Source organism: Podarcis bocagei (assembly GCF_964188305.1).
Source record: "Podarcis bocagei genome assembly, chromosome: 3".
NCBI lineage: Eukaryota > Metazoa > Chordata > Lepidosauria > Squamata > Lacertidae > Podarcis > Podarcis bocagei.
Genome location: NC_138127.1, coordinates 37,420,686 through 37,447,574, shown reverse-complemented (window position 1 = coordinate 37,447,574; position 26,889 = coordinate 37,420,686). Strand labels below are relative to the sequence as shown.

Below are 26,889 nucleotides of genomic sequence, written 5' to 3'. Positions count from 1 at the left end.
TCCTAGTAATATCTCAAGATTTGCAGAAAGAAAAAGGCAGCATTCAACATGATTTTCTTGTTTTTCAAAAATAAATAAATACTTGAAAATAAATACATGGGAAGATCTGCCGCAAGTAGGAGAGAGTTAAAGGACTTCAGCACACTTACATGCTTCTGTACAAAGAATAAAAGATTTCCCACTAGAATTTCCTTTGCTTCATGATTCTGCTCAAGGCATTTAACTGTTTAGTTTTGGTTAACTAAATGGTCTTTGGAAACTCTTGAGAATTGCTATGGCTGATATAAATATCATCAGCGTCTGTGGGTGGCACTGAAGATTTAACAATGCAGAAACCATTCATTACACAGCTACATTAACCTCCATAATATTTACATACATCACATTAATGACAAATTAGATGGAGTGTAAATGCTCTCATGAAGGTTAATTGCAGCTTAATTTTGTTCATATAACCATGAGATCATATAAATTCAAAGTAATCAAATTCTTCCCTGTTACGGCAAATAACGTCAGTACTTCATGTCCAGCTTTTATGCAGAACATCATTAAAAGAATCCTACACATTTTAGATAAACCGCACATTTATTTGTTTTTGTTTAAAAAAAAAGTAACCCTCACCCTGAAGGGCACAGCAAATCTGAGTAGACAGGATGTGAGGGCCCTCAACCAATCTCTCACTCACTATACCAAACATTCTGCTATTTTGAAGTTTATTATTCAACTTCAGAAGTCATTAAAATGAAGTCAAAATGCCCCCCAAGAAAGATTAGAGCAGGAGCCCAGTGCAACAGCACTCTTTTCCACTTGAGATTCGCAGCAACTGATAGTTAGAGCTATACCACTTCGGATAATGGAGGTAGTACAGACACTAGGTGTAATTGTCAGTCCATGAATTTATCCGTTTGCATTTACTGTGATTTCTGTATTTCATCTACCCATTCCTCGTGGTTATAGTAAATGTTCATATGGCCCTTAAGCATTATGAAGTGGTACTGGTAAAGCCAGTAGGTGGCGCTCTTTCCCCAGAGTCAATAACTAACCAAAGCCCAAACAAATAATTTTATTGCAATGGTTCCATTTAAAAAGAAAGAAAGAAAGAAACCTGACTAAAAATGTCTCCATTCTGATAATTCCAGTCTCTGACCTGGAAGTAAAATGTTTGTGTCTTGGCATCCTTTCTCGAATAACCCAGTATTTGACACAACACTGGAAAACATACTCCTTTATTTGCCATATTTGCCCATTGTTTCTTTGACAACATCCCCTTTAAATGTGGAGTAAACTGTGGTCCCTCCTAAGTTTTATCTCAGGGCTGGTACAGAGATGCAAGCTAACCATGGTTTAGGAATCAGGCCATGTCACTGTATGCTATGTCTCAGCATCATCAATTCCAGAGAAGGGGAGGAGTCTTGTGACTCAAGGTCCTAAAACTTAGATTCTACAGCATAAATTGCAAAACCAAGTCGAGAAATTACTAAACATTCTGGATTGGGTAGACTCACAGAAAAGAAGTCTAAAGTTCTGCAACCAGTTGGCATCATGGCTAAATTGAGGGGGAAAGTATAAAGAGAATACATTCACTACTCAAACTATATTTTCTTCCTCTAATAAAAAAGTCAAGACACAATTTTTTTACTTACCATTCCCAGACTCTTAAACTCTTGTCATCAGATGTACTCACAAATCTTCTATTCTCATCCACGAAAACAATGGTGTTAACAGCACCTAAATGCCTATCATACTCCTGAACAATTTCTCCACTTCGAATATCCCACTGCAAGACAAATCCAAACAACTGAAGAAAATGATCCATTTTTTAAAACCAAGTATTTTGTAACAGAAATAGCCTATTATTACTGCAACAATAGGAAAGGAATTCTGGTTAAATAGTCAATTGGTTTGATCTTCAAATTGTTTCTGCATGATCTTTACCAAATACTCTGAATTTTCTAACTTACCTGTACAATTTTCTTATCTGACATTCCTGCTACAAAAAGACTTTGCTTATCTTCATCTGGATTGAATTTGACACAGTAGGGAACTTTCCTGTTTGTGAATCTTGAAATACACTGTCCTAGAGAGGGGATGGGAGGGGAAACAGATCAATGAAGAGGAAGAGATTCACATACCCAGCTTCTTCGTTTTGTTGTAGCTCTTGGGTTGTATGGTGGGATGACAATTTTGCACATAATAAAATAAGCCTCAACCTATATTTCTGAAGGGTGTGCCATTTGCCTTACATCCAGATTACCAAACCCAATCCACTGAGGGCGATTTCATGCAATACAAAGCAACAAACCTAGTTTTGCCAACAAATATAATTTCTGGAGTACAGAAATATAGGCAGTTACCCTCAAACCACTCTAACTCATCTAACTCAAGATTGTTCACAGTGGTCCTGATTGGCAGTGAACTCCCCAGGATTCAGACAATGGTGTTTCCTAGCCCGCCCTGAAAATGCCAGAGTGTCAAGATGTTCTATCACTGAGCTATGTTTCCTTATCCTATTTGATAAATACACCCTTATTCACTTTTGAACCAACCATTTTCCAGAACGGTTTAAATGCATCCAAAAAGCAAAGCTATTCTAAGATGTTAATGCTGTACAGGGATCTGCGCTCCTGCCACCCTGTTGCACTTTTAACAGTTGTATTTGTCATTCACAAAAATACAGGTATCAGAAGAGGAAACATAACAAGCATTCGCCTACCTGTCTCCGTGTCCCAGAGTTTAAGATACCGATCATATGCAGCACTGAGAAACTGAGTCCCAGCATTGTTAAAGCATATATCTCTAACAGCTTTACTGTGCCCTGCAGGAGAAATATATATAGTATTAGTAGGAAAGGGTACCAGACGTTTTTCTTTTCGGTACTAGGGCAGTTGTTGGACGCGCAGTGTCTGTGATTTGCAATATGGCTCAGGCACTTTTATCTCCCCCTCTATTCAGTCCTCCCATCTCCATTGCCCCTGCTTCCCCTTAAAAGCAAGCTATTCTATCCAATTAAGAGCACAAACCATTTGGGCTCAAGTGCTGTGACTGTGGCTCTCAATCCAACACTGGAAACTAGGGATACAGCACCTTTTTGCACATGCAGTTCTCAATTCAGCAGTGGCTGCGCACAGGGAGGCCCAGATCCACCTGTGCACCATCCCTCACTAGGGTCAGGGTGTCCTTAAGCTACTTCACGTGAACCATAGTTTTTAAAATGTAAGTGGAAAGAGATGCTGAGCAAAAATACATATATTTCACGTTAATGACCCCATTCTAAAAACAAGCAGCCCTTAAGATCGGGGGGCGGGGGCGGGGGGGAGAATAAGCTATTTGTTGGGGTGGGAGCTTCCCTTGCCCTCCCCTCTGGTACCACCCAATTGCTTTACTTGGGATAAACGTGTGTTTAGCTATGTACCACACATGAATGAATTGTACCGCAGGGAGGATTTTGAACTACCATGCTCAATAATTATTTTCTTAGCATCCATCACTTCTAATTATTCTCTTGAGGCACACATTAATATTTGGACATATTGCTAAAGGCAGCACACAACTGGAATCTGACGCAATTATCATTTATTAAAAAGCTGATTTTAAAAAAATAAATTAAAAAAATATTACCAATGAAAGTTCTTAAGCATCTTCGTTCACCATATACTTCCCAGAGCTGGTGGGTGGAAAATACATTTTACAATATGGTTTAAGGAAGACACAAAATGCAAGTAGAACAGCTAATGCACACAACTTATTATTTTAAATTAAACCCATCTTATTTTTGCCTCATTTATGAATCGCTTCCCATAAAATTTCTTGAAGCAATTCAACAAAACAAAACAAAATCAACAAGAAAAACATAGGTAAAGGGTAAAGGGGACCCCTGACCATTAGGTCCAGTAGTGACTGACTCTGGGTTTGCGGCGCTCATCTCGCTTTATTGGCCGAGGGAGCCGGCGTACAGCTTCCGGGTCATGTGGCCAGCATGACTAAGCCACTTCTGGTGAACCAGAGCAGCACACGGAAACGCCGTTTACCCTCCCGTCGGAGCGGTACCTATTTATCAACTTGCACTTTGAGGTGCTTTTGAACTGCTAGGTTGGCAGGAGCAGGGACCGAGCAACGGGAGCTCACCCCTTCGCGGGGATTCAAACCGCCGACCTTCTGATCGGCAAGCCCTAGGGCTCTGTGGTTTAACCCACAGCGCCACCCGTGTCCCTAAGAAAAACATACATTTACACTATTTCAAATCCAGTACTGTTAACATTCTTTCTTGGTCAAAAAAGCTTTAGAACACCTGCTGAATGAAAAGCTATGGTTTTTTTTAAAAGTAATTCCCATAATATAACAAAACAGGTACAAAATGTAATTAACTGTGTAATTTGAAAAATGTTATACCAACAGAACTTGCTGGTTCATAGGATATTCACAGAACTACTTCTTGGAACTGCGTTATCAACAAACAAGGGAAGCAGTAATGGAGAAGGAAAGTGCCACGTGTACCTCTCCCCCCCCCCCCATGTCTTACTACATATTGTATTGTTGGCACCCGCCTGTCTTGAGAGACATACTGCCTCGTTTGCAGCACCAAGGTGACCTCGCGGGGCACAATCCTGGGTGGTGTGTGTGGGGTTCCTGGGCTGCCCAGACGGATGAGACCCCTCTCTCAGCCTCACTCATGTGGTCCAAAGGAAAGCAGAGCAATACATTTGGCACCAGCTTGGATGCAGGAGTTGCTGGAAGGAGGCGTACAAGGCACCATCCTACCGTCTTAAGGACTCCACTCCTGATTTGTGTAGGGTTTACTCCTTAGCACTTTCTTCTCTCGACAATATCCGGCAAGGCAGCAGAGAACAGTTATACACTTTTGAAAAAACAGGGTCACATTTTCCACTGATCAAAAGAAATTAAGATAAATTGAATAAATATTGCATCCCTAAAGAGAGAAAACCAGTGTAATGTAGTGGCTAGGGTGGTGGACTGGGACATAAGAGAACTACTACATGCTGTCTCAATTAACAGCAGTTTTGGAAAAGCATAGCATGTACCACATACTTTATTTGAATAGCAATCCACTTTCGAGCTCAAACACAAACAGTAACATGTGAGGTGCATCTTCCATGCAAAGGTTTGCATGCATGACAGCCCATTTCTTTTGCAGCCCCCTTTCAGGAATTTTTTAAAAGTAGAAACAGCACAAAACTGGGCTGTTATGCACGAAGGCCTCTGCTTTATGGAGAGGCAGGTGTGCATTTCTTTCCCTCACTTGTGGAGATGGATTGCTGCCTGTTTTGAGCAAGGTGTCAGTGCAGAGTAGCTGAACAGATGTCAGACATCTATTTGAAGTCATCATTATTGAAGGAAACAGAAAGAAATAGTAAAGGTTACCAGAATATAGTGGTGCCCCGCAAGACGAATGCCTCGCAAGACGAAAAACTCGCTAGACGAAAGGGTTTTCCGTTTTTGCGTTGCTTCGCTAGACGAATTCCTATGGGCTTGCTTCGCAAGACAAAAACGTCTTGCTTTTTTTCTTAAAGCCGCTTGAAGAGGCGCAGTTGCGACGGACCGTGCTTCACAAGACGAAAAACATCGCAAGAGGAAAAGACTCGCGGAATGAATTATTTTCGTCTTGCGAGGCACCACTGTATATGACTTGACCTCTACAGGCTAAGTTAAAGCCACTGACCAAGGAGATTCCCCTCCCCACACAAAAAGTTTGTACGGTGGCCTGCTTGGTATATATTTCTTCTTGTTGCTTTACAATGATCAAAGCGTCACTGTATTTGTTTCATGATAAACAGAAGATTCCATCATAAACCTGACCTATTACTTTAGCGCAACAAAAAGGCAACAACTGAATTTGCCTTGGCACGGGTGTCAAAGGGGAGGCATATCCCAACATGTTTTGATGTAAATTTAACCATCTGTAGGCAGCAGTAAGTGTACTTTCTGAAGGTACTCACCTTAATTTTACAGTCCATGGAAGAAGACAACAGCAAGTGGCCAGAAAGAGGAAACAGTCTGACAGCGCTGACTCCCTTATAAATAAAAACAACTATGAAATAGCTACAAATATTTTTCTTTTCTTTCCAAACTTGTTTATATTTAATCCTATAGGAGACATTCATTGTTAAAGGGTGGCTGCCAATGCCACTAACTTAGCTGTTGGCACAGCAACAATTCTGTTTGCTGATTCAACAGGTCGCTATCTTGATACTACTGAACAGAGTAAGTAGCACAAGTTGCACTGGTGCCCACCAAACCTCTTAACAAAGAAGCGTGTACTGTGTGTTTGGAAAATGGGTTCCTTTTCAAAACATTATCAATGTTTTGAAATCATGCTGATTTTTATTCTCAGCCGATTTTTATTCTCACCGCTGAATAAAAGGCTCTGGTTGTTGCTGTTGTTTTTAAGAGTACAGCTTTATCAGTGGAATTCCCCCCTCCTACCCCCACCCCATGCATGGTTCTTGGGGTTCTCCCAACCCAATTTGGGGACAGTACAGTCGAAAGATGGAGGGCACAAGGAGAAGGGGAAAACAGAGGACGAGATGGTTGGACAGTGTTCTCGAAGCTACCAGCATGAGTTTGACCAAACTGCAGGAGGCAGTGGAAGACAGGAGTGCCTGGCGTGCTCTGGTCCATGGGGTCACGAAGAGTCGGATACGACTAAACAACAACAGGGGACACACACTGGGGGTAGTTTTGTTGCACTATTGGACTCATTGCACTGGCTTTCACTAGCGCAACAACTTCATTGACACAGGCCCATAGTTTCATATGACATATAGAAAAAGCCTGGGAGTAATTACTAAGCAGGCACTCCAAATCAAACTGAATCAAGGTTTTGCAGGTTTGTCCATGGCTTTGGGGACCCTAATGGATTCAAGTTAAGCATATTGCATCTAAATGACAGCTATATGTGCTAAAGTTTGAGGAATAATTTCTGCTGTTCCATTCCCACCATCTCTAAGTAGGCATCTGAATTTGTATAAGCTCCCTACGAAAGTCTCAAAGATTAGCAACATAAAATCACAGAAACACACTTGTAATTCTACAAAATGTACAGTGAGGATTACCAGTGCAAAATATATAAATAACCTCTGTATGAATAAGGAAACACATTTCTCAAAGCCAGTTTAGTTCACTAACAGGGACCCATGACAGGGAATTATTAGTTAGGAGAGTAACTGGCTGAGAGAATTGCATCTCAGGGGAGTTGTGTGCTTGTATCATGGATTAATGGTGAAAGAATGATGGCCTATATAGAGTGTGAAATTAAATATTCATAGTTCCGAATATAGCAATAAGGTTTTCACACACCATTAGCAAACGAACACTATTGTGCACCTAATGACACCGGTCTAAACTATGGGTGAGAATTGGGATAATGCAGAGCCCACTCCTGCCTCCACTGCAGAGGAACCTTACCTAGTGGCAAAGGAAATAATCTGGCAAGTTTGGCAACTGGCTGAGCCACCATACAGTGCTGCATTTGGAAGACTTTGGACATTCGACCTCCTATTTCTCCTTCTCACCCCATATTCTGGTTGTTCTCCCCACCCACCAGAGAGGATTTGGAGCCAGCACGGGGGAAAGTTCAGCTGTGCTAGTAGTCCTTGTGCTGGCTTCTGCTAAGAGAACTGGGCAGCTGAATCTACCCACAAGTGTCTCCACCTATATAGGATCGCCAAGTACTGAATTAATACAAGCTGGCACATGAAATAAGTTTGTGCAAGGGCAATTTTTGAAATTGGAAAAAAAAAAATGATGCCGGGCCCATAATTATGAAACAAAGAAAACTTAATATTTTAATTGTCTCTTACCTTTGTATGACCAGACCATACATGGATCTGTTTCTTAGGAAGGTAGCATTTCTCAGGGGGTACTGTTGAACGTAGGTTAACCCCAACATCCTGAGGAACATGAAGATAGGATCTCCCTTGATAGTCATACATGTCTTTGACTGCAAAATAAACAAAACAAAATTAGAACATGCAGATTTACCGTCTCCCTCAAATATGACACGAATGAAATCAGTTTTAGGACACAATGGTGATTAAGATAAATAATCTACTAACTGCACAGCTCAAAAACTAACTACTCCTGACCAGATACACACATTCATGATCTTAAATACTTTATTCTAGTTGGCTTTTTCATGCCTCTTAGATGACAATTTAAACCTCCATAGGCTAAAATGCTATACCCAACGCTGTATAATATTTACGTTTAAAATACCCAGTTCTGTATCAAGAAACATCAAAAGTGATTTGACTGCAATGTTAGGGTTTTTTTTATTGGTTTATGAAAATCCAATGAGAAACAATTCAGAAATCCTGTTTGCAATTTCTGCACATCCCTTGCAGTCTTCGACGAAGGCACCAAGCAGTGAAATGTACATTAAAACACTGCATGTAACTTCAAATTTCAAAGTTAACTTGCAAATTATCATTGCATTTGTGGTGATGGGCAAGAGGGTTCTATAAAAAAGGAGATGTGAATGAAGTCCTGCCACATGTGTGAATCTCAGGAGAGATGTGACAAAGAGAGGAGCGAAACAGTAGGTTAAGAAAATGCATGATGTAGAAGTGGGGAACAAAAAAGACTTTTCTCCATAATCCTATGAATTGCTTCCACATCAGCAGCAAAATTCAAAATGACAATTTCAAGCGTTTATAGTCAACAATGAAGCCTACATTCGTATATCATCAAAAATGAGGCAAGATCAATATGTAATGATCTAAAAGTTGACAAAAGTAAAGATTCAAACGATTAAGTTTGATGTGGTACAAATGACAGCCAAGAAAAGGAGGCTGCCAAATTAAAATACAAGGAACTGACATTTGAGATGAATATACAAGCAAATGACATTCCCACAGTGTTCCCAATAATACAATCTGCCCGCAAGCTAAATTTAACCACATCTTGAAATTCTTTCCGGTGTTACCAGAAACAACAAAACCAGGCTGTTTCTAAGTTTCTTCCTTACTGAAATCCCCCTTGTGTCTCTGGCACCATGTTTTCTTTTAGAGATCGTTTCTTCCTATGTGGTATGCTGCAAGAAGAACTAACATAGCGTATAAATGACAACATCTATTATTCCTGATAAACAAGTGTTTGAAAGCAGATGCAGGAAATGCAAATCAGCTGCTAAAGAAAGCACTTACCATGCAAAATAGTCTTCTCTTCTCCAGGCTTATCATCTTCATGTTTGCCTTTCTTTTGTCTCTTTGCTGTTATTTCATCCAGTTCCCTCTGTTCTTCCTAAGTAGCCCAAACATGAAAAATTACCAGACTTGTTTTTACAACAAAATCAAGAATATTTTCACTGAATTCACTTAAGGTTTCCAATTTTAATGCTATTTGGGGGGGGGGGAGGTCAAAAAAGCATGTTAAACAAAAGGTCAGTAAACTATTCAGTTTAGAAACAAGTTTTCGCAAAATAAATTCTAAACATGTTTCCCAATTCTGATTCAATTCATTGCTTATATAGTCAAACAGCAACAGCCATACACAACTCCAAAGTCTGCAGAAGTCAAAAGGTGGAACCCCAAAAGCAGTTCAATATGAAGTGAGCAGAAAACCAAGTAGAGGGTGAAATGAAATTGACCAGCTGGAAATAAGGAGGGAGGAAGAGGTACAGGTATAAAAAGGGTAGGGAGAACACTCTTACTGAACTGATAAGTAATTTATTGGCTTACAGCAAGACGTTAATTTTAAGTAGCACCACTGAGATGAAAGTGATAAATGCCTACAAAAATCAATGGACAAATCCAATGTTTTACTATATCTGGGACTGGAAACAGTGGCATGTCCCATACCTTCAGGCAGAAATCACTCTGATCACCTGCCACCACAGTGAAGATAGTCAGGGCATATGTGCGGGCTCAGAGACTGAGTAAAAAAGCATGGCACTTAGAACCCACTTCAAAATATGTTGCTCTAGCCACTGAGCTCTATGGTTGGGTCTCCAAGCCTCCGACACCCTGCCGAATAGTTTCCCTTTATGGCAGTGTCAGATTCCTCTCGTTAGGAACTAAGTCAGGCAGAAGGAAAATCCAGACACACAACAAGAGCCTCCTGAGAAAGGCACCCAATATTGAGACAGGGAGAGAAGGGGGCAAATGTTGCTAGGGGAACAAGCACCCAATGGAGAAGAGATCAACCTTGCTGCTGCTTCAAGAAGAAGCAGTTTCTGAATGGAAGGGAGCAATAGAAAGCACACAAATGGCCAAGAAGGAACAGCAGAGATGCACATGTACAATATAAAAGAATTCAGCCCAACATGGTGGGTAGACACGGTTAACTCTGCACTGGCCACTTCTTGCTTTGGTTCCAAGAAAGATTGCCCAAATAAACCTACACTGATTCTGACAACGGGAACTTTTCAAGACCCCTCCCACTGCAGCCCTCCGTGTCCCATCCTCAGAGTCACCAGAAGCTCAGGGGACTCTCAAGGCATTCAATGCAATAAAAGCAGCTGGAGCTGGAAGGGAAAGCCAGACAAGATGTGAGGAACTCCCCTAAGGCCACCCATGGGATCCCAGACTAAGCATCACCACTACTATTCTACTTCGAAGAATAAACAAGGGGTGCTCACTTCTGAAGGTTTTGCAACATCCTTTTCATCAACATATTTTGCCCACGGTCCCAAGAAGCCATCAATGTTAGATGCATCATTCTCTTTGAATTTCTTCCGTTTCTCCATTTTCTTTTGTCCTGTTTCAAACACAGTCAGACCTGTAGGCAGTAGCAAAAGTTTATGTCTAGGTTCACTTTAAGAACAACAATGTATTATTCCACATTCCACACTTCACCATTCCACTTGAATCATTTCAGTGTTGTCAGAAAAGAGAGAATGTACTAGATTAGGGGAAGTTGAGGCTTTTGTGCGCAATTGTTGGCCTTGGACATGCATCTTCAAATGATCTGTCAAACAAGAAACAAGCACTGCATGCAAAGTGAATGGTAGCTGTAAAATCACAAGATGATAAACCAATCAGCTCTCAATACGCTATATTTTATTAGCCTTTCTAGAGAGTTGTGCCTTCATCGGCAACTGACTTATCGCCGCCTTCTGCACTCTCCAATGAAGAAACATCTAAGATGCAAATCTTGTTAGCATTTTGTCAAGAAGTTGAGATACACACAGTTCTTTACACACTATGCCTGACTTCTGCTATGTTCCAGAAGCAGTCCCTTTGTATGTCCAACATCAGTCGCTTAAAAGCACCTCCCTACTTAAGTAAACTACTATTTCATCCATTATATACAATTTATTTTAAACATTTTGGTAATGCACACACACACAACTGATTGAACTTTGTAATTAAGCGACTCTATAACAAATATTCTTTACCTTGATTCTTTTCAGCTTCTTCAACAGAACCAATATATTTAGTAGGAACTTCATAATTATCTATTGAGGGATCCAAAGCATATCCTGTGGAAGGACAAAACCATAACATTTTAAGATTCACCTCTTGTGGAATATTTTTATTGGCAGAGCTCCAGTTTCAGCCACCAACACTCAGAAGACCTTTACCCTGAGGACACATCCATCATAGTGAAGCCAAAGCACAGCTTAGCACAAAGGAACAGACATGCAGCTTTCTGGAGAGGCAATTGTGACCGCTTTGCTCCTCCCTGGCCATTTTGCTGTTGCACTGAACTAAGTCATCATTCAGCTTAGCATGTTGTTTGAACCCAGAATACAAAAGTGTGCTTCTTTCAAACCTGATTTCCCCAAGGGAAGGGGACCTTCTGGATGCCAGAGAAGGCCTCTGTAGGGACAAGTGCCCCTGTGCCTGCCATGCTAGCAACCCTTTCACATGGTGGATACATGAGAATAGCTTCATAGTTTATAGTCAATTCTATCTTAATTCAGATAAAGACAGAAAGTAGGCCAATAATAGCTTGGGTGATGTGGCAGGCCTCAACCAAAAGTATCTATTACTAGGTGCCAGTATATTAATATGACAGCTACTAGTCATGGATCATCTGCTATAGAAGACGGGATCACTTTGCTTTCAGCAAAGAATGAACTGTTTAAACAAAATTCTCAGTCTGTTTATCAAAGCTGAACATAGCAGACTGTTCTTGAATCTGCTACAACCAATGAAATACAATGTTAACTTGTTCATAAGAACAGAGATTTGCACACCCTGAGCTTACAGTACCCTGACTCAAAGTGGCAGATATTAACAACCTTAATGACCCTGTCAAAAGGCAGCATACAAATATAATTAACTGACAAACCTACACTGAATAATAGTTTTAGAGTGCAATCTGCTTGCCTAATGAAAGTAGCAACTCTCCAATCCAACCCAGAGTCTGGTCAATTGCCAGAACCTAGCTGGTGAGGTGGGTTTTCATGAACAATTTGCAAGGACGACCATTGTAAATGACAACTGTCTGGATTTTACTATTCTGATGAGAATTCCACATAAATAAGCCAAGCATTATAGAACCCAGTTTTATGCTGAGTGAGGTCTTTGCATGGGGGCCGATGAGCCAATTTCTCAGTAGACTCAACTTCTTATTTAAGGCAGAAATGCCAATTTGGATATATGTCAAAATCAATACAGCAGCTTATTTGTCCTCTCACTGTATTGATGCCATTTCTGGGACTATTTGTTTGCTCCCTCAAACCGAGTGATCGTGAATGGAGCCACTGGGTGAGATTTAATCTTCAGCGGGAGCTGTGTTCTCTATAGCCGCCTGCATTTCATTCAGCATCTTTTCCTTATGAAAAGGACTTTGAACAACTCCTACTTTATGCTGAGAATGTGAAAGAGATTCCTATCTTTTTTTTCTGACAGAGACTTCCAAATGCAGCTGTAAGGGGAAACCTGCTGTTTTAAAAACAGACCTCTTTTTATGTGACTGGTCTCTGCTTAGAACCTTTGACTTAACTCCCCCCAACCCAATTACAAATAAGCAGGCCTACATGCGGTTCACCTTCCCGTCACTGAGAAGTGAACCTGAATAAAATGAAAGATGAACACTATATGGTTTTAGTCTTTAAAAAGAAGGAGACATTTGTGAGACTGCGCTGCCTTCTCTTCCCCACCTTCTCTGTGGCAACAGAACTGACTCAGCCGTGGTAAGGACACAAGCATTAAATTGCCTTTGGGAGGTTACAAGCAAATGGCAAGTTGTCTAAAAGCACAGTCCAAAAACACAAGATTGACCAAGAAGGATCCTTTCCTTCCTTCCTATTTGACATAAAACACAATAAAAGTGATGCGGTCAACACAAGTATGTGGCTGCTAATAAATACTATTTGTTTCGGTGACATCCGGTCTATAAATGCTATCACTGCAAGATGGAATTATCCGCAGTGCCAGTGGCCAGCATGCATGCTGACAAAAGGCAGCTGAATGGCTCCCTTCCAAATGAAACCACAGAGTTTGTCTATTCACACAAAGGTCAAGCTCAGGGTAGAATAATCCACTGGCAGCATGAAACTTGCTTCAATAATGCAGCAGGTAGAATCTTGCTTATGGATAGTAGAGAAATGTTTTATTACTGGTCAGAGTATGGAAAAAGAACAATACTCTCCCTTCTGATTCCCAGATATCGCTCTCCTTCCATATATCCCCTGAAAATAAAATGCTCCTCTGCAACCTGACAGCAAAGATCTTGAATGTAAAGACTGGCTACCTTCCTAAAAGCGAAGGACTTCAATGGCCTTGACAAAGCATAATGGGTATAACCATATTTTTGCTGGTGAAGAATAAGTTCTGAATGAGTGAATAATGTCAAACATACTATAATGCTCTTTCTAGGTTGAAACATAATGTACCTACTTAAAGACAAAATGCAAGAGTTGGGGCAAAATTGAGGCTTTGTTCTTTTTTTGCTTCTCTGAAAATAAATTCTAGTGCCTAATGTTAGCGTAAGGACTATGACCAGCTACCAGCACTGTGATGGTGGAGCACTAAGATGGGCCTGGAAGACAGCCTAGTATCTGGATGAATTAGATTTATTAGTTCCTACTGCCAACATCCTAGCGTATTTTATTAGCCTGATGTAACTGGACAATGGTGCCTTTGTCTTATGCTAGCAACATTTTAGGCATGAAGTGCATTCCTGTGCAAAGAAGCTTGCATTCTTGGAGACAGACAATATGTCCTTCTCTGCACCCTGGTATTTAGAAAATTATTTTATTGTGGTTTTACAGAGAGAAATCGCTCACCATGTCATGGATGCAATAGGAAAGCAAAGTATTTTTCTTCTTATAAAGTACACTGAAACCACACCAATATTTAATTCCAAGGCAACATGCACATATCCCCATATATATAGACATTGCAATGGTGCATTAAGGGCTATCTTTGGAGAGCTCTCCGAAACAGTATACGCGGATGGGAGATAAAAAAATTCTCCACAGATTGCTATCCATTCTCTCTACTTTCATTTACAACCATTTTCAGACATCATATTGGAATAGGCATTAGTGATTAGCAGATTCCAATGGCTTTGGGATTATTTGTAAAGCTGGTGCTGCTCAGAAATGGTTGCCCTCTTATGTGTCTTGTTTGTTGTTATGTAATTTTTGTTTATTTGAAAAATCTCAGTTAAAATGGTTAATTGCTCTCAGAACATTGGAGGCTGCCTTATACCAAGACTAAGGCTACGCTTGGGTCTGGACCAGAGGCTCCAGCTGGTGCAAAAAGCTGTGGCTAGACTGTTGATAGGGACAGACAATTGCTCCCACTCGGGTGCTTAAAAGCTTCCACTGGCTGCCTGTATATTGGCTGTCCATAGGCTAGGTTCAAGGTTCTGGTATCAATTTACCAAGCCTTTAACAGCTTGGGTCCAGGATACCCTAAGGACCACCAGATTCATTATATCCGTTCCTTATCACGGAGTTCTTTGGGGAATCACTATCAGCAGATCCTCATGGCTGAGATGCACAGCCTGGATCCACCAGAAGCTGTTATGGACTCAATTCTTCCAGCTGAGATTGCACAGGCCCCTCCCTGTTGGATGCCCAGCAGCTACTGAAGACTTTTATTGTTATTATTTCTGCAGACATTTTAACTGTGTTCTGATTTTATAGTTATTACTGATTTTTATGTTCATTATACTGTGCTAAATCACCTGTATACTACTTAAGAGATTATTGTAATTAGTCCGCATATAAATTGTTGAAATAAAGAAATAAGTCTGTCTGTCGAGCTCACTAGCTGTGGTTCTTCAGGGTTTCAGACAAATGACTTTCCACGCCCTATCTAGAAATGATGGAACTGTACCTGGGACATTCTGCATACAAGCATGTGCCCCATCAATGAGTATTCTCTAAAGAATAAAGGACAGGGTCTTCCTTTTTCTTGGTAGCCATTCTTTTGGTTTCTTGAAGATGCTTCCTCCCTCTACTTGCCACAATCAATTGACTGTCTGACATATAGGATTGCTTAAAGCAGCAACACGAGGCTTATGGAATAGACACAGGGAGTCTTTTTAGACTTCAATCTTTTTGCGCAATGTTTAGATGTACTTCTCAGAATTTCTGTCCTTGTGTTCACTACCACTATTGTTGTGAAATTCCTATTCACTGATCCTCTTTCAGAGGACATCTACAAAATCACCTCAAAAGGTATTGAATAGTGAAATACCATTCACTAGTTGACACTTCCTTCAAGTTACTCTTATAAGTAGTCTTCATTTTTCAAAGAAGCTGCTAGTGGATGTCAGGATCGAAATCGTAGCACACAAAATTCAGAAAATATACAATACTCTTCATGATATTAACTACCACTTGAATTAACAACAGCACTGCTCCACTTTCTCTAGCAGCATTTCACAATTGGAACAGATTGGGTAACCATAACTCCTGGATAACCTAGCAGTTTCCAGGGGAACCAGCATGAAAAGGGACGGCATTAATGGTTCTAGGAATCAAAGCAGCTTCTGAAGAGACAAGAGTTTGGAGGCATGTCTTGCAGATATAGTATGCTCTGTACTTATTTAGTTATTTTAGGAAAATACATAATAACCAAAACACTTATCTCACCATGATGCATATGTTGGAGCAAGTGCAGTTCAATCTCAACAGCGCTCTCAACTTACATTAGAAGGTAGAAATTATTACTATTACTATTATTTAAATTCTGGATACTGCCCTATACCTATAGGTCTCAGGGTGGTTCACAAAATACAGAACAAAAATAATTAAAACCATTAACAATACTAATGTATACAAACTAGTAAAAAAATACACTCCCCAGCGAAAGCCCTTAAACCACCCCCTAGCCCACAAATACAAATAAAGAAATCCAAATTATCAAATAGCAAATATAAATACAAATAAGTAGTTGTGGCATACTTTAACATACATTTAGCACATAGTAATTAAAACAAGCTTCAACTATCTTATAGACTCAAGTACATTTCTGCCTGTGTTGTATGCTGAATAATGAACTCCCACCTCAGAGTTCATGTAATTAAAATTTAGATTGGGGGGGGGGGGAACATTAGCAAATAAAAGAGTGACTGAGACGTTAAAGCTACCTGGCTAACTGAAAGCTGCATGCTCTGTAGTTTCTGACAATTCTGGTGGAAACAGGGATACGGCATATGCTACCTCTAGGTCTCCAAACTGGAAGACAAGGACCTCAAGCGGCTATTGACTGTGTACTGACCCATGCACAAAGATCAATGGCCTTGTATAGGACATGTCGATATTACACTCCTAATCGGATCCCTTTTCTAATTATCTGAACTAGCTAACATTTAGAACTGATAAGAGTATATTTAAAACCTTTGAACTCTATCAGACCATGTCAACCACAGACAAATATAGCAGATTCCAGATCACAAAAGGATTATCTAAAAAATATACCTTACCATAGGTTGCAAATGTTCTTCTCTGTTGTTCAAACATGAAATCATTAATGTGTGCTGGTTCTGTATATCCAGAAAGCATGTTCCTAGGTGCAGCCATCTGCTGAGTCCTAAATGGATTCACCGGCCCAAACTGCATTAAAAATAAAGGCCATTTCACATGCAACTCTTTACTTACATGCATATGTTCATCCATGCATTTATAACATTTTCATCCTGCTCTTCTTCTAAGGTTCTCGGGGGAATAAAAGTGATTCTCTTCCTGCCCATTTTATCCTTAACAAACATGAGATGTAGTGACTGGCTGGCCCAAGGTCACTCAGTGAGCTGCACAACTAGTTGGGCTTTTTAACCTAAGGCTCAACAACTCTAGTCTAATCCAGTCTTCCCCAACCTGATGACCTCCAAATGTTCTTGGACTACAACTCCCATCAGCCTCAGGCAGCATTTTCAATGGTCATGCATGATGGGAGTTGTAATCCAAAACATGTGGAAGACACTAGGTTGGAGAAGCCTGTCCTGATGACAACATCCACTGTGATCCATCCTACTAGCTTTCTGTTTTAAAGCCTTTACATACAAGTTGACCAGCAAAACAAATGAGTGGCTAGCACATTTTCCGTAAACAGAGCAAGTGGGCACCATGGATGGGAACTGAGCTTGGCAGCGTTGCCTGTTATCGCTGAAATGGCTCTGGGGGCTAGGTGGGGAGTGTGGTCCAGCAGGTTGGCCAGGTGAGAGCCATTTGGAGCCCCTGGGATCCTTGGACAATGCCTGACCTGTCCAACTGCTGGCACCTCATAAACCAGCTACTGTATAGTATAACCCACAGAGAACCTAAAATAATGAATAAGTCCACAACCATCAGAAAAGTAATGTTGCGCCACATTTGCTAAATCGAATCAGATTCCTTCCACGCATTGTTTGCTGTTTCTCAAGGGTTAAGAGGAACAAACCCATTTCTATTTATTGAAGCATTCCCATACACTCTCATGCTTTTAATACAGGTTGAAACTTCATAATCAGTATTTAAACCTAAACTGTGACTAAGTTTTATAAAAGAATAAATAAACAGAAAATTAGTGTACATATTAACATCCTTGCTTCAGATGAGCTTTTCCATGGGGAATGGAAACTACACTTACTGATTGGCTAAACCTAGGAAAACTGCCTCAAGCTTACAAAAATAACTTACAGCTTTGGACAGCAACAATTTCAAGATTTTGACAGCTGCATGTATTAAAACTAACTATATTGTATTTTTATACTGGTTGCATTTCCCCAGAGGTGTTTTTCCATGAGGAATATTCGATTTCAAGATTAAATTGTTTTTATGGTCCATTTATTTGACAGCTTTTATATAGTAAATATTATTTTCCAACCCCCCCCCCCCATGCTGTACTGGAGTAGATTTTATTATGTGCACTCATTTAAAGCGTATTTCTTTTTAAGATTTGTGAAAAAAATTTAAAAGGGTAACTTACTACAATGCTTTCTACATTCTCAGCTGCTGCTATGATAAATACTGCTAATGTAGAAGATAAGGGTAGATCCAGATTATATTTTTGAAACTGTGCAAACTCAGAAAAACAAGCAACATGCAAAAATAATAAAGCACAGATCTTACATGGTGTCAGATTAGTGTACATTTTAGTGTACCCATAATTTGAACACATGATACTTTGGGATACAGAGAGGTACAAGTGACCCTCCTATCTGACAAATCATGAAACATGAATTGCCTGAGCATTTAGCAGAAATAACTTGCATTGCATATGGCCATCTACTATGAATCAGGCCTTCAAAATTTTACCTTGGCTTCCGCTCGTGTATACAGATATGACAATTCATCAGAGAGAGAGAGAGAGAGAGAGAGAGAGAGAGAGAGAGAGAGAGAGGGAGGCTAGATGCAGTTATACCCACCAACTGTGTGATTCCACAAAAGGGGGGGGGGGAGAGAGAAAGAAACAACATAACCCCTGGCTAGATTATAAACAGCGAATAATGCATGGTTTTCTTTTACTCGTCTAATATTCCCCCGGTCTGAACATGATATATCCTAAGCATTTCAACCGAACACGGAAATGAACTTTGAGTGTGTAATTCCATGGTTTTTGCCTGATGAGCATACCTATTTGCAACTTTAAGTGGCCTCATTATAGAAATTTTAAACAATGACTTTAAAAAAGATGTTCACAAGGAAATCTGACTTCTATTTTTTTTATTTACTACCCTGCAATTTTTACTTTTGTGTGTGCAAATCATTGCTTTATTATGAGAAGAAACTACCTATGCCACATTTCAAGTACTTAATTTAAAAGTTTAAATATGTCATTACATATTTTAATGTAAAATGAAGCGCCGTATACATATACAAAATGAAAGCCAAGTTTGCTTGGCCTCAGATCAAGATTTATAGAAATACCTGTAGAATTTAGTATTGTCCCTAATTTAAAAGGACTGTTTTTTAAACAGAAACGATTTAATAGTTCACAGGGTATTCCTTGAAGAAAGTTAGCCAATATTGTTCCAACTTACTCATATTTTTTAAAAAAGTTAGTTTGCTTACCTCAGGTGCAAACATGGTGTCATAGGTTGGGTTGAACTGAACTTCCTTTGTAGTTGGATCAAGGTGAACTCCCGTTTCCACATCTTCCTAGAAAATTCAATCGTATTTTAATAAAAACCATTTTCTGACAGCACATCATAGGCAATAAGCTGATTCTACCAAGTGGCAACATTCACTACTTTTAATACCATGTTTTTACTTTTAACTCTGAAGCACTAAATGCTAATCAAATTTGCTTCTGATGTGGTACTGTCCCCACACTGAGGAAGTATCCTGTGGATAAATTGCTGAGACTGTAACTTCTTGGGGTGGGGGAGGAAAAGAAAATATTAAGAAAATGCTTATACTTCCAAATATAGAAATGCCCATTTACCTTTTCTGACAATACAGCTCACCACAGCTCCCCTTTAGTCTTGTACAGTGGTACCTTGGCTCTCAAATGTCATGGTACTCAGACAACTTGGAACCCAAACACTGCGAACCCGGAAGTAAGTGTTCCGGTTTGCAAACTTTTTTTGGAAGTCGAACATGCTCCGTTTTGAGTGCCACACTTCTGTTTTGAGTATTATGCTTCTGATATGAGTTCCACACTTCCATTTTGAGTGTTATGCTGAGGTCTGTCTGTTTTTGCTATTTATTTTGCGTTTTTGTGGCGCTTTTTTGTTTTGTTTTTGTGACTGTGTGGAACCCAGTTCAGCTACTGATTGATTGATTGATTGATTGATTGTGTGGCTGGGGTAGATTGTTTATTGCTTTCATTTTATGGATCAATGGTCTCATTAGATAGTAAAATTCATGTTAAATTGCTGTTTTAGGGGTTGTTTTTAAGAGTCTGGATTAATCCATTTTGCATTACTTTCTATGGGAAAGCGCACCTTGGTTTTGGAACGCTTTGGTTTTGGGACTTCCAGAATGGATTAAGTTTGAGAACCAAGGTACCACTGTAATGCAAAATCAGCCATGAAGGGGATTGCCTTCTGCACAAATTCCAAACCTACCACAACACAGCCAACTCATGCTTGTTCCAGTTCATGCAATAATGCAGTCCAATGAAATTTATGAGCAACGGATCCACATGAATTTTCACAACTTATAAATGAAAAATTGACTATTTTCATGTCACAAAGTTACCATAGAATTAGTGACAATATAGCTGATTGTCTGTTTCTTGTTACCAGGCTACTCTGCTTTATTAATTTCAGCTATTCAGTTCAAAGTGTATAATATGGAAATGGGGCCCCATCCATCAGCTACCCCAACTTATTTCCCCAAGGAGTTAAATCCTATAACAAAAATATTAATGACAAATACAATCTGGCCCCCCCATTAAATGTAACCAAGGAACGAAATGTCACAATCACACAAAACAGTTTACTCAGTTGCTTAACTGCTTTTATCAACTAGGACATTTTCCCAAACATGAAATCTCCATGTAATTCAAAATCATTGGGTTCCACAGCAAGGTATGCAATGTTCTGCTTGCACATGGGGGGTTTTAAGCTACCTCCTCCCAGTGGCAACCCCTGTGCCCTCTGGTGTGGGACTCCATATGGTAAAAGTGGCTGCCGCTGAAAGGAATTATTTCCCTTCAGCATAGCACACTTATCTTGCATTTTAGACAATATGTTATACTATACCAATGGCTAGAATTTAAAGAGGAACAGTTTGCCATGTGACAAAGGTGGTTATATTACTAAAGCACCAGTCAAAAAGTCACTGGACTAGTTGCGAGCTCTTTTTGATGCTGACCAATATTCTTTTTGCCCACAGTCTACAGAATTGCACGACTATTTCCACATGACCATCAGCACTTTGGAGTAAAGTTCCTTGAACTGCAGTCCCTGCATGTTGCATAGCAACCTGCTTTTAAAATGCAGGCGAGTTGCCAAAGCTGTTTGAAACATAAAACACAGGAATCTGCAGGCCACTGTGCATGCACACAGTTGAGTAAGACTAAAGTCACTCTCTGGACTTGCATACATTTGTTTTCTCCAGTCTTAACATGCCTCAAGTTTTCCACAAAGGACCTGCTTTTGCCCCTGTAAATTTCCCCTAAATCTGTTTTCCACTGTCAGCATCTTTCTCGACCTGTGAAACCAAGAACTAAATGTGCAATTCAGATGTGGAAGTGAACCAACACATACCACAAATTGAGAAAATTAGGTTAGCCTAGGCCTAGCACATCAGTGGAAAGAGCCATCAGGCTTGATACTTACAACTGAGTGAGAAGAAACACAAGATGAGCATTTTGACATTGCCATGTTTTCAGACCATGCTTAAGGTATTGAATTGCAACACAGTTAATTAAAGGGAAAAACAACGTGCTTAGTTGTCATGTCTGCACAGGAATAGAGATGGTATGAGGAGCCTTTTTAAAGCCAAAGGCTGCATTCTCTTGGGATACGTGGTCGAGGCAGTGGTGGGAACCTAAGAACGGGGGGCCAAATGTGACACTACAGGCCTTTCTATCTGGCCTTTGGGACACTGGCCAGGTTAGATCCCACTCCCTCAGTCAGAAGGGAATGTGGTCCTTAGACTGAAAAGGGTTCCCAACCCCTGGGTCAAGGGCTTGGGGGAGCAGTGGTTGAAGGGCCACTTACCAATAGTAAGCAGAAATGGGCAAAACACCCATTTTCTTTGTCTCTGCCATACTTTTTCCTCTCTTTTCATCCACCCCACCCCCACCACATGCTTTCCTTCTATCCACCCCCAACCACAATTCATTTACAGTGGTACCTCAGGTTATGTACTTAATTCATTCGGGAGGTGCATTCTTAACCTGAAACTGTTCTTAACCTGAAGCACCACTTTAGCTAATGGGGCCTCCTGCTGCTGCCGCACCGCCGGAGCACAATTTATGTTCTCATCCTGAAGCAAAGTTCTTAACCTGAGGTACTATTTCTGGGTTAGCGGAGTCTGTAACCTGAAGCGTATGTAACCTGAAGCATATGTAACCCGAGGTACCACTGTACTTTCTTTATATTCAGCTTTCCTCGTTGCTGGGTGGGGTTATAGGTTTCTATTTCCCTTAGCCCAGCACAGAAGGAACGCAGGCTGCTAATACCCAAACAGAGTGATCTGTTTCTCCACTGGCAGCTCAATTTCCTTCCATGCTAGGCGAAGAAGAAGAAAGAAAATATTTCTCTGAGTCCAGCATGAAAAATGCAGCAGGAGGAAGCAACGGCAGCAGCTTGCAACGATTTACTGTGAAGCAGAGGCAGATGGAACAGGGCTGATGAAGGAGAAACTGTGGGCTGGATGGCAAGGCCCCACAGACCAGAGGTTCCCACTCCCCAATTGCAGGATACAGGGAAAGACAGACAGTATTTTTTGTGTAGCTCTCTATATTAACAGAATATTCAAAAACAGAATATTATGCACCGTATATTATTGCTAAAGCTGGTGGCTTTCAAAGAACTCTTCATAAGAAGTTTGCTTACAAATGGTCAAGCTGTACAGAGGTTTAAGCACCAGACTTTTCTACAGTTGAGAATAGCAAGATTAGGGACAGCTTCTGTTTGAAACAATCTGAATAACCTACTAGGGGCTGAGTCTTTAGTGTGGCAGACCCTGCCCTGTCGGCAGAGGTTCAGCAGCAGTAATCCCTGGTTTATAGACACTCAGACTGGCCTTTCAAACCTGAGATTCTTTGCCAACTAGGCCTGGGCGATATATCAATATGAGGAGCGATATATCAATATGAGGAGCAGACCAGTATATCGCTGGTGAAACCGCCACTGCTCCCGAGTCCCTCTGCTAGCAATGTCTTCTAGCAGTTCCTTCCTCCAGCGGCACTGCTAGCACTGTCTCGCGGGCAGAGGCCAATGCAGCTTGTTTTATCAACATTGCAGTAAACTGCCCAACTGTGATGTTTGGCTGGCGATACACTGCGATGTTGCCCTGCCCTATTGTCAACCATTGCTTTTACTATAATGCTGTGTTTTAAGGTTGTATACTGCCTTGTGATATCTTATATGAAAATGTGGTTTATAAATATTTCAGTAAATAAAGTAGGCATATTATAAAGTACCTATATTCCTCAATTTACTACTATTGCCAGTTTAAAAAAGCTACAGTCCAAAGTACAGGAGTACCTCTAGTTGCAGACATGATCCGTTCCGGGGTGCCAAGTCCACAACTAAAGCGGAGCTTCTGCGCAAGTGCGATAGAGCACTGCTGCGCATGCGTGCGGGGCAAAACCCAGAAGTATACACTACCAGGTTTGCCACGTTCGCAAGCCAAAAAGATGCAACATGAACCTAACGCAACATGAGGTATGACTATATGCCCTCCCTGTGTCCTTTAACAAAAGGATTACAAAAGATAGAAGACACCAGTTCAGTGAGCTACTTTGCATAATGCATCATCTAATCCAGTGTTTTTCAACCACTGTTCTAGTGTGCCGCGAGATGTTGCCTGGTGTGCCGTGGGAAAAATTGAAAAATTCGAAAGATTTTAAAAAAATAAAAATGTCAAATTTTCGCCCACTAGGCGGGCGCCGGACTGTGTCCACCCTATTTTCCATCCGTCCTGGGTGGGGGTCAGATCGGATGGGATCGGATGAGAGCGGACAGGCGGTCCGCTCTCATCCGATTCCCCATAGAGAGAAGTGGGGCTCTGACATCTCCCTCTCCGCACACAGAGCTGTCATCCGCCGGCTCAGCGGGGATCAGCGGATCAATCCCCGCTGAGCCGAGAACGGTCCGCAACGTTTGATTCCAGCCAGAATATCAGCTTTGTGTTCAGCCAAAGTATAAAGTATTTTATAATTTTTCATATTTCTGTTTACTTACTATTTCATAATAAAGTAATTATAAAATACTTTCTTTGTGTTTATTTGATTCCTATTCAAGAGAATGACTTTATATATAGTCAATATAGGCACAGAGTTAATTTTTTTAACATTTTCTAATGGTGGTGTGCCTCGTGATTTTTTTCATGAAACAAGTGTGCCTTTGCCCAAAAAAGGTTGAAAAACACTGATCTAATCGGTGACTTGCAATCCAAAACAATAAGTGTGTCTCACTAACTTTGCCTATTAAAAATGATGTACACACAGCATTCCACAGTATGTGCTCCAATGGTGGTGTAGATGCACGGCCTGACTTCATTCTTTTCAAAGCAGCCTCTTCCCAATTCAGTTGCTTGTAATGGCAACAGCTACTGGTATATTCACAAACCTTCACTTTGCACCCCGTACTCTAACTGGAAAGAGTTACACTAAAAGCAGTTAATTTTTTCAGAAGACACCACAACAGAATTGTATGGAGTAGTACAATTATGTGACAAGTGTGGTTCACACACTCCAATTCTATGCTATGGGTTTGAAGCTACCGTACTTTAAAAAAAAAAATTATAATCTATTTTGATGGATCTCAAATTCTACTACATGAAATGCATTAATTCTTGAGTAACAGTGAGGATAATTTTTGCTATTAAGGAAACTAGACAATTATGCAACTATTCTAGCTGTCAGTAACTAATGTAGATTCAGAAATCGAAAGCACCCCACATTTAATTAAGGGAACATATGAAATTCTCTCCTTGCTGAAATGTCACAAATCCATAATTTTATCTCATTCCTCTTTCCTGTTAAAATTATTTTACTAAGAGAACAAACTGTGACATGAACAATTCTCACAAGGACAATTATAGCTATTCCAGTTCTACTGTACTGTTAGCTCAACTTCTAACTTCAAAACCAGACAATGCATTCACCATTCTATCTGAACATGGGATCTTTGAAATTGAAGCACAGTAGTATTAATCCAGCTTTCACTTACAAGGCTCCCTGCATTCACCATTTTCAACAAGCAAATCTATTTTTTTGCACAGATGACTTCTTGCTAATCCAGACAAGTTTATCTGGATCTGTATCTGAAATATGTTCAGAACCATGATGTTTCAACCGCTTTGGTGCTGCTTTGAAGGGGGAAAAGTGTAGGTCACATCACTATGTGTGATTTTGGAAGAGTACGTTCCAACATTTCAAGTAGAATAGTGATCATTTTGCAATAGATTAAAAAAGGAGCAGGGGAAATTAACACAAACGTGGATGTCTTTCAATATATTATTTACAACATTGTATGGCTAGCATGCACGGGGTAACACCTCCAAAAATTTGCCATATTATAGAAGATTAGTCTCTTTAGCCATCTTTGGGGGACTCGTGCATATATCTAACTCCTTGCTTTGCAAATTCTTCCTGCTTCTGTACCACACATTTCTAAACATTAGTTTTAAAAAAAAAAAAAATCACACATACCAGAAAAAGTCAAAACAGGCTGACAGAATAATCCAGCATTTATGGAACATGAAGAATATACTGCAGCTCTTTAATTAAACATTAATATGACAAAAGTGAAATTAGAAAGTGCTGTCTGCTGGATTTGTCTTCTTTCATTACATAGCATTCTCAAAGATAAACACAACACCTTGAAGGCATTGTTCAAGCTTTAAATCAAGAGAAAAATGACTGAATGGGTACGTGGGACTGCCTTTGAAGATGATTCAGAAGCTGCAGCTAATGCAGTATGGTGCAGTCTGTCTCCCTACAGCAAAGGCAGCCAATGTGGTGCTCTCCAGATGTTGACTGACTATAACTGACCATTGGCCAGCATGCTGGCTGTGGCTGATGGCAGTTAGAATCATAGAATCATAGAGTTGGAAGAGACCACAAGGGCCATCGAGTCCAACCCCCTGCCAAGCAGGAAACACCACCAGAGCACTCCTGACATATGGTTGTCAAGCCTCTGCTTAAAGACCCCCAAAGAAGGAGACTCCACCACACTCCTTGGCAGCAAATTCCACTGTCGAACAGCTCTTACTGTCAGGAAGTTCTTCCTAATGTTTAGGTAGAATCTTCTTTCTTGTAGTTTGGATCCATTGCTCCGTGTCCGCTTCTCTGGGGCAGCAGAAAACAACCTTTCTCCCTCCTCTATGTGACATCCTTTTATATATTTGAACATGGCTATCATATCACCCCTTAACCTCCTCTTCTCCAGGCTAAACATGCCCAGCTCCCTTAGCCGTTCCTCATAAGGCATCTAGTCCAACCCCCTGTAATGCAGCAGCCTTTTTACCAACGTGGGGGTTGAACCCATGACCCTGAGATTAAGAGTCTCACGCTCTACCAACTGAGCTATCCCATGTTAACTACTATTGCCTGAACTTTTATTTCAAACCATTTATATTTTTTTTAAGTATATTTATTGCAATTTTTAAATAACATACAAAATACCATCACCATATAGCGAATAGAAAAAAGTAAAAGTAAGATTATAAAGACAAGAGAAAACCATTCAAACCATTTAGTCCACAATAAATGCAATGTGTCTCTTCCTCTACCCATCCAACACCTTCGAAAAGAGTGACCACATACTCTTTTCACTCTCCCAGAAGCCCCAACCTGCAAATCACAAAAGATGCTTAACTTATTTTATCTATTTGTTAATTAGGAAAATAAAAGAAGGGGT

The 26,889-nt window shown here is 40.3% G+C and overlaps 1 protein-coding gene across 5 annotated transcripts in view; it reads right to left on the bottom strand.

Annotated features, from left to right (window-relative positions):
* The window catches only part of CDC40 (cell division cycle 40), a 96,728-nt gene that overhangs the window by 4,494 nt on the left and 65,345 nt on the right, over window positions 1–26,889 (bottom strand). For all 5 annotated transcript variants that reach the window (XR_014006029.1, XM_081186705.1, XM_081186706.1 and 2 more), the window contains 11 exons: window positions 19,415–19,501; window positions 16,849–16,978; window positions 11,354–11,437; window positions 10,595–10,734; window positions 9,162–9,258; window positions 7,818–7,957; window positions 5,955–6,029; window positions 3,619–3,664; window positions 2,714–2,815; window positions 1,962–2,077; window positions 1,644–1,777 (listed from right to left, as the gene is read on the bottom strand). Coding sequence is in view for 4 of the 5 variants with exons in the window: in XM_081186705.1 (XP_081042831.1) it covers window positions 1,644–1,777; window positions 1,962–2,077; window positions 2,714–2,815; window positions 3,619–3,664; window positions 5,955–6,029; window positions 7,818–7,957; window positions 9,162–9,258; window positions 10,595–10,734; window positions 11,354–11,437; window positions 16,849–16,978; window positions 19,415–19,501 (1,151 nt within the window). In the remaining variant the exon portion in view is untranslated. The remainder of the gene's footprint in view (window positions 1–1,643; window positions 1,778–1,961; window positions 2,078–2,713; window positions 2,816–3,618; window positions 3,665–5,954; window positions 6,030–7,817; window positions 7,958–9,161; window positions 9,259–10,594; window positions 10,735–11,353; window positions 11,438–16,848; window positions 16,979–19,414; window positions 19,502–26,889) is intronic.